This window comes from Bufo gargarizans, chromosome 8 (assembly GCF_014858855.1).
Source record: "Bufo gargarizans isolate SCDJY-AF-19 chromosome 8, ASM1485885v1, whole genome shotgun sequence".
In the NCBI taxonomy this organism is placed as follows: domain Eukaryota; kingdom Metazoa; phylum Chordata; class Amphibia; order Anura; family Bufonidae; genus Bufo; species Bufo gargarizans.
The window spans coordinates 34,979,740-34,987,579 of record NC_058087.1 but is presented as its reverse complement, the minus strand read 5'-3'; the positions used below and the strand labels follow the sequence as shown (position 1 = coordinate 34,987,579).

Below are 7,840 nucleotides of genomic sequence, written 5' to 3'. Positions count from 1 at the left end.
GGCATTTATTAATTTGGTAATAAAATGTAAATGACCATAACACGATCTTCATATAAAGCAGTGATGGTGACCCGTTCAGAAAACCCACTTATTTATCACAAAGTGCCAACACGGCAGTTTACCCCGATTACTACAGTCCAGTATAGTATATCTTCCATGTACATTATCACTTAGCTATAATAGCTGCCTACATTCAGTGCGCTGCCTGTGCCGTACATAGTGCGCCTGCGCTGATGAATGGCAGGAAAAGTCTAAGGCACATTGGTGCACCGGAGACTTTTTCCAGGGTGCGGGTGCCCACAGAGAGGGCTCTGAGTGCCGCCTCTGGTACCAATGCTATAGGTTCACCACCACTGATATAGAGTATATGGAAAATTGTATTGTGCAAAAAAAAGAAAAGAAAAAAAGGTTACTCTCTATCATGCATTCCCCATGTAATATCAATTCTGGAGCATCTATTTTAATGACTCTATGACGGGCCATTCCTTTATTATTCCTGTTAGAAGTTATGAATAAATTGCCGGCAGTTTGCAATGAAGGTTCAAATGGAGGAAGGTGTCCCTGCACAGCCTGACACTGGTAACACTGAACGGATAATGTCAGACTGTGGAGGGCCACCTCCCCAACTGGTAACACCTTCATTACAAATGGCTAGTAATTCATTCATGGCTTCTAGCAGGAATAAGAGAGGAAAACACAACATAAGAATAGATGCTCCAGAATTGTTATTACATGGGGAATGCATGTAGTTACTGACACAGACCTGTCAGGGGAGGTGACGGTAAGTGGTCCCCTAGATCTCCTTTCAGAAAGTGGTGTCCAGCCCAGATTGTACTACACCAGCAGAGGAAATTTAGCAGCCCTTTAATTCTTCTCACATTGTGTATGCCCTTTGCACTGCTTGCTTAGAAAGCTTTAAAATGTCAGGTCTCATTACACCTGCTCTTTAGCGTTAGTACAGAAATGACAGTATACGAGTCCACGTTCACGGTCCACTGTAGAAATACAAATGTCTTCTGACAAATGAGCCATAACATGTCTTTGAAATATTGATTAAGTTACTTAAAAACTATGTGATCATGTCGGGAATATCGTGGGCACAAGTCAGATAGGCTTCTAAAACCTGTGTTCACATTAGTGTGAGCCCTAAAAAAGTACCCCCATAAAAGGGTGCTGGTCTGCACCACCAGAAGTCAAGCAGTAAGGCTAGTTTCACATCTGCGGCATGGATTCCAGCAGAGAATTCGCCGGATCTGGCACTGCTGGATGCAACCGGAAGGTAATGGGGTTTACCAGTGATCCAGCCGCAACCCGGCAAATATGCAGAGAATGGGCCGGACACAAACCGTTGCATGCTGCAGTTTGTGCCCAGCTGATTCTCTAGCAGCCGGATCGCAGTGCTGCAGATATGAAAGTAGCCTAAGAAGTAGTTTCCAGAGTCAAAGGGGTGGTTCAACAAAATGAACTTCTCCCCAATCCTCTAGATAGGGAATAAACATCTGATTAGTGGGTGTCTGACCACTGGGACCGCCATCAATCACAGCAGCAGCAGTCCCGTGCACCAGTATGAATAGAAAGGCAGGTCGAGCAGGCACCCTGTACAGCACTTGACCATCTCCCACAGTCACAGAGATTGGAGTGGCACCGGGCATGCTCGACCTGCCACTCCTTTCACACTGAAGCATGCGAACCTCAGTTCTCGTGATTTCGTGGCACAACCCCTTTAAAACTTTGTGGCTATGACTGATACAAAAGGCTAAAAAGGGGTTGTGCAGTTTCACAAAATAAATATATTCAGTAAAAACCATAATATAAAAAAAGAAGTAAATAACCCCACAAAATTTCTTTCTTGTTTATAACCCTGCCGATTTAGCACAGACGCTCCAAAAGTTACCCTGGTCTTTGTTAATAGCGTGCTGAGTGGTGATGCCATTATGACATGTGACCACTAGGGCCACTAGTGTTTTTTTTTATTTTATCTTTCTATTTTTATTGCATTTGCTCCTTTTTTTTTTTTTTACATTTTCATTCCTTTTAGAAACTGGATAACCTCTTTAATTTCAGGATACATAAACAATTTTACAGCCCCACATGAATATTCAAAGTACAATGCATTTATTAAGGAAGTCTTGAATCGTGTCACTACGCCACAGTTTATGACACGTAGAAGCATTGTATATTTACGGTCCTTTTAATTTACACTGAATAAGATCTCATGCACACGACCGTATGCATTTCGCGGTCCGCAAAAAATACGGATGACGTCCGCGTGCATTCTGTATTTTGCGGAACGGAGCAGCTGGCCCCTAATGGAACAGTCTTATCCTTGTCCGTAATGTGGACAATAATATAACTTGATCTATTGTTTTGCGGAATGGACATACCGAAACGGAATGCACACAGAGTAACGTCCGTTACCCATTGAAACGGTCCGCAAAAAAACGTTCGTGTGCATAAGAACTAAACAAAAAATTGTATTTGCCGTAAAGTAAAATTTTGCCATTGAAGCGAAGATAGAAGCTACAGCCTTGTCAACCTGTCAACGGTGCGTAAAGAGTCAACGGATGCAACTCCCGGGATTGAGAATGAAATTTTTTTTGCCTACAAGGTGACAATCAGATGCCTCCATCTCTGCACCGTGTCTTCTCCACGAGAAGATGTCCTCTAACATGTAGCAGTCACAACTCACCTTGGCGGCTGATTCAGAGCCTTCTTCTTTGAAATCATCAAATTTCATTACCTCCGCCATAATGAAACCCTTCTCAAAATCTGTGTGAATCTTCCCTGCAGCCTGAGGAGCCTTTGTCCCTTTCTGTCAAAAGAAAAAAAAAAAGCAGGGGGGGGAAAAAATGAATTGTTTGGGAAGATGGATTACAGGAGGGGTGGTTCAGTCAGCTGACCTGGACTTGGCTTCCCTCAAAAGGTTCCTTAAAAGTAATGGAAAACTTACAAGCTTTTAATACAGATTCACTGTTAATACTGAAAAGGAATTCCACTTTTTCCAGGTTTCACCTTATGACGCTAAAACGGCAGAGCTGAAAATGTTTTACATCACCATTGGAATTTTAAAGTCAATGCATCTAATAACAAGCTGCCCATGAAAATTACATACATTTATGTTCAATTTTGGCCCAAAATTTACAAGTAAAAAAAAAAAAAATTATAATTCTGAATTTGAATGCAGATTACACCACTGCTGTAATAATGAATTACAGGGCCAAAACAGTTCCACGTTACCAGGCCTCTTTCCCTTAAAATGGTTTTCATAGGTCACACCTCATATATCAGAATGGCTCATAACGGAATTGGGGACCAACTTTATTGTAACTGCTTTCTATTGATAAAAAAAAAAAAGTAAAACGATTGAAAATGGGCACGATTCCGAGCGCTTAATTTCAGTATTAAAAGATATCAGTCTTGCATGACACTCCAGGGCGTGCGAGTTCCATGCCCATCGCCACCCACGTTTGAGAAATAACAGTAACTCGAGGCTGCCTAATAACGCGTGTGAAGCTGCTTAGGATCCTGACATGGTAAAGCACAGTTTTTACAATGCAAGATGTATTGGGCTAATATGGCTACTCACTGATGCTTACCTCACTAAATATCTGCGCACGTTAGATACCGGGCGCGTGCAATCATTCTTGTTTTCAAAAACTAGCCCTCATTATTCCTTAGTTGTGTCCCTCTCCAGGACACAGTGGAATTTGGTTTATCACTAATCTGGTGGAGCTAGTGCTAAGGAGTCGGACTATGCAAAGGACTTGGAAAATTTGGATATTTTTGGAAAGTGTTTAAAACGTATGTCAGTTTTTTTTATTACTTTTCTTTTGTATATGTATATTTTTTATGGCAATATCCTCTCTTCCAAACATTGACTACATTTTTCAGTAATTACACGTCTTCTGGGGAGAATTGCTTAAAGTTCTGCAAACTTTTTTAAATACTACATCATATATTATCATATTATATGCATATATTTTTTTTTTCTTTACTTTTTATTTGCTGTACAACTGTACATATAAATCATTATATTTCTCTTTCTACTATACAGAAATATATCATCCAGTAGTGTAAAACATACAATCAGAATTTAGGTCATTTATTACACAGTTACATATTTTCTTTGTCTGGAGAGAACTGTGCCCGTCTAAACGCTAATAATTCTAGAATTTTATGTGGACAGATTGACAACCCTGTTAACCATAGTGTATTTTTAGAGCTACCTTTGACCCCGTCACTGCTAAGAGGCTCTGCATACATTTGTAGGTCCCTGTAACAGCGGAGAGAGAATTAAATCTCTTGAGCGTCTCTCTAGACATAGTATTACTTTGATCGAAATCAAAGGAATGCTGCAGTCTTTGTACGTTCTTGTAATAATTACATATTTTGTAATACATAATTTGTAGCTACGTCCGCTCCAGCGTACGTGGGAATAATGGGAGCCCTCACACAGGGTATTTTCCATTTAAAAGCAAAAACCGTTTCCCTCCTCATTGTCCTGTGGGAGCAAATTAGTCAGCCGCCGCGGGCACAATCAGCGAATATCAATATTTTAAGCCCATATCATCGCGGTTTTTATTAGTGTCAGGATGGAATGTATAGCATTATCAGAACAAAGTCTACCTCTTAAATTATAAACCACTTAAAGGGATGAATTATTACACACTGGCTTTACGTTTTGGATACCAGCTGTGTATCTGTGAGGAGTGTAATGATGTTATATTGCTTTCACAGCTGAGAATGCAACCCAGGGAAGAAGAGGGGGATAGGAAAAAAAAAAAAGGGGAGGACGGAAACACCTACAAGCCAAACAAAGTTGGTAAATGCAGAATGAAGAGCGGCATCAGTTTAACTGGAGAAGAAGCTCGGTCACACAGATTAACCAAGTACAATGCTGGCGTTTCTTATCTCTGCCCGCAGGAAGGGGGGGGGTAGCCAGATTCTACAGGATGAAGAAATGCAGACTATGTAATAGGCAGAATCAATTGTTACCTGCCTCAATCAATGCCGCTCCACTTTCACCGTTCAGCAGCTCTCGAATAATTAACGTTATCCTGGACGCACAAAAAAAAAAGGGCTCTCGTGTAATGACTAGCTAACCTCCGCCATGACTGATATCAATCTCAATTCACTAGTGGAGAACTGAAGGGTGCGGACGAATAAAGTACCAGCCTTACCTTTATGGTCCAAGCACGCACTTCATCGGGGCCTGCGGTGAAGAAGTATTCGAGCTGTAGAGCTGCGTATCCAGTTTTAATAATCTTGGCCAAGACACTGAAAGAAGAAAAGCAAGTGATCAGTTATATAACCCCGAGAGGGACGGGCTGCATCAACTCTACTCAAGAGCTGGATCTCACAAAACCTCAAGGAGAATCACCTAACGTCCAGCCCCACGTTAATTTAACCCCTTGTCTTTCCTATTCCCATTTTTTTTTTTTTTTATAATAAACCCTCGCATGGAGTCTTTCGTGTAGGATTCTATTTACATTGAAACATCATTCAAGACATAAAAAAAACTGCATTATTTTATTTTCTTGCATAAGCTTCCTGTTCTACTAACATATGACGAAAAAATTTCGGGTTGATTGTCGCCCTCTAAAAGTAACCCCCCCCCACCCCCCCCATCTATCCCCTCCCCCCCAAACCTATGCTATAATTAAAAACACCGCACTGCGATGACAGATGACAGTTAAAAACTTAATTTAAAATAAATCTTTTCAACTCTGTCTCATGATAAAGAAAAGGAAAAGATTCCCTCTTTATAATGGTAATTACTCTGTCATTTATTATTCTATCAGTGCAAGCAATTAAATTACAGCAAGGAAATAGTTGATAATAAAGTGTAGGGAAAATGAATGCTAATTAACCTTTGTGTCACTTTCTCTTCCAGATACTTCTGCTTCTCCTCATCACTCATGTCTTGCAGCTTCAGTTCCAAGGCCCCACTAAAAGGAATGACCAAGGCCCCTGGGTCATGCTTGTCCACCCACTCCTTAATTTTTATCAACCTGTAGACAAAAGAGGGCACAACATTATCTTGTAGAGCATGCATGACGGTACCACATTCATTATTATCAAGTAGCACATACATATTCATAAGAATCTCGCGGCTTTACGATGCCACCTTCTTGTGTATTGCTTTCCAAGGTCAAGGCATTAGCGGGTCGTGATTGCTTCAGGTGTACTCCATTAATATTTCATTCTTCTCCGCATTTGCTTTGGAGCTTTTTTTGAGATGAGTGAAGTATTAATATTGGATGGTGTTATAAAGGGAAAAAAGTTTTAGACTTAGGGCACTGTTACGCGAGCGGCTTGAGCTGCAGGTCCGGCTAATTGCCAGGCCGCACTTGGACTGCACCCATGTTTCAAGAGGCAGCCCAACAAGTAGTGCTAACCGTGGTGTGGTAACCAGGGCTCAAGCTGCACTTGTAATAGCGCCCTAACGAAGCAAAAAAATAAAAAAGGTAGTAAAACAGCAAAGTGGTTCAATGGTTAGCATTAGTGCCTTGCAGTGTTGGGGTCAAATCTAACCAAGGGTATGTGTTTCCTTCCACACTGTAAAGACTTTTTGATAGGGAATTTAGATAGTGAGCCCCACTGGGGACAGTTAATGATATCAATGTCTGTAAATGGCAGCAGAATATGTTAGTCCTATATAAATAAGTAATGCATAAAAAAAAAAAAAATATAAGAAAAAAGTGACCCTTTTGGGCGGCGGGGTTCTTCTACAATTTACAGATATTACTTTGCAACAGCTGGACATTTCTCCACCATCAGGGAGGTACAGGCTACAAGAATTCACATGGTGGACCATTAGCTCCCACTAGCTGCAAGATCTTGGAGGGTTGGTAGGTCGGGAATATACACCCAAACTGGAATTTTCAGTTGCAAGTAAAATTACTTGGGAAAGGAATTGAAGGCCACCACAAGAGTTGTAAGGACGCAAATGTGTTGAGGGACACAACAGCAACTTTTGAGTTGGAATCACTCAAACCGGCTTGAACCCTACATACAAAAAGCATATTTAAACCAAGTTTGAAAATAAAAATAATAAAAGAGCACAGAGCAAAGACAATTGCTGGTAACGCTTACAAGACCAGAAAAAAACCGGTCTGATTTTCTTGAACTCTAGGAACAATGCCCCCCTTGTTCACAGGTTGTGCCGGGTAGTAAAGTTCATCGTGATTCAGCGGAATGGTGTTGAGCTGTACTACCCAACAGAGCCGAAGAGTCATGTTGTTTTCTAATCTCTGACAACCCCTCATAAATGCAATAGCAAAGTGTCCGTCTTCTGACTTCTAGTAAATTGATCACTGTGTCGTTAGGAATGTATAACATGGTAATAAAATGCTATGGTGTGTTTTAGCATGCACAGAGCCATCGCCTACTTTTGAGTATTAACAATGCCATTTAAAGGGAATTAGAAATCTAAAAGGATCAACAGGTCCAGGCAAAACCATCCCAATATACCAAAGGGGATCCAAAAATGAAAGGCTATCCCTTCTACCTCCTCGCTGTCCCCTGTGGAGCTCACAATCCAAATTCCCTATCAGTATGTTTTTTGGGGAGGAAACCCACACAAACACTGGGAAGAACATTAAAACGAATCAATCAATCTTCTCCCTTTTGGAGTCCAAACTTTTAGCGCAGCAGATTTTGATGAGGTAGATCTTCAAACAACAATCCAGAAAGGAATAAAATCGCGCAGCTCCCCACCAGAAGGTAGAGTTCAGAATAGATGGTCATCTGTGGACCACTTTCACATGTGTACACCTTGCTATTGATGTGAAACTCGAGTTGGGCCGACCCCGAGGTGGGATCGTTTTATACTATGCGA

At 41.1% G+C, this 7,840-nt stretch overlaps 1 protein-coding gene across 3 annotated transcripts in view; it reads right to left on the bottom strand.

Annotated features, from left to right (window-relative positions):
* Positions 1 to 2,542: 2,542 nt before the first annotated feature.
* Positions 2,543 to 7,840, bottom strand: part of OLA1 (Obg like ATPase 1) — a 134,370-nt gene continuing 129,072 nt past the window's right edge. For all 3 annotated transcript variants that reach the window (XM_044303602.1, XM_044303601.1, XM_044303600.1), the window contains 3 exons: positions 5,871 to 6,011; positions 5,181 to 5,277; positions 2,543 to 2,812 (listed from right to left, as the gene is read on the bottom strand). In XM_044303602.1, the coding sequence (XP_044159537.1) occupies positions 2,558 to 2,812; positions 5,181 to 5,277; positions 5,871 to 6,011 (493 nt within the window). In that variant the 3' untranslated portion in view covers positions 2,543 to 2,557. The remainder of the gene's footprint in view (positions 2,813 to 5,180; positions 5,278 to 5,870; positions 6,012 to 7,840) is intronic.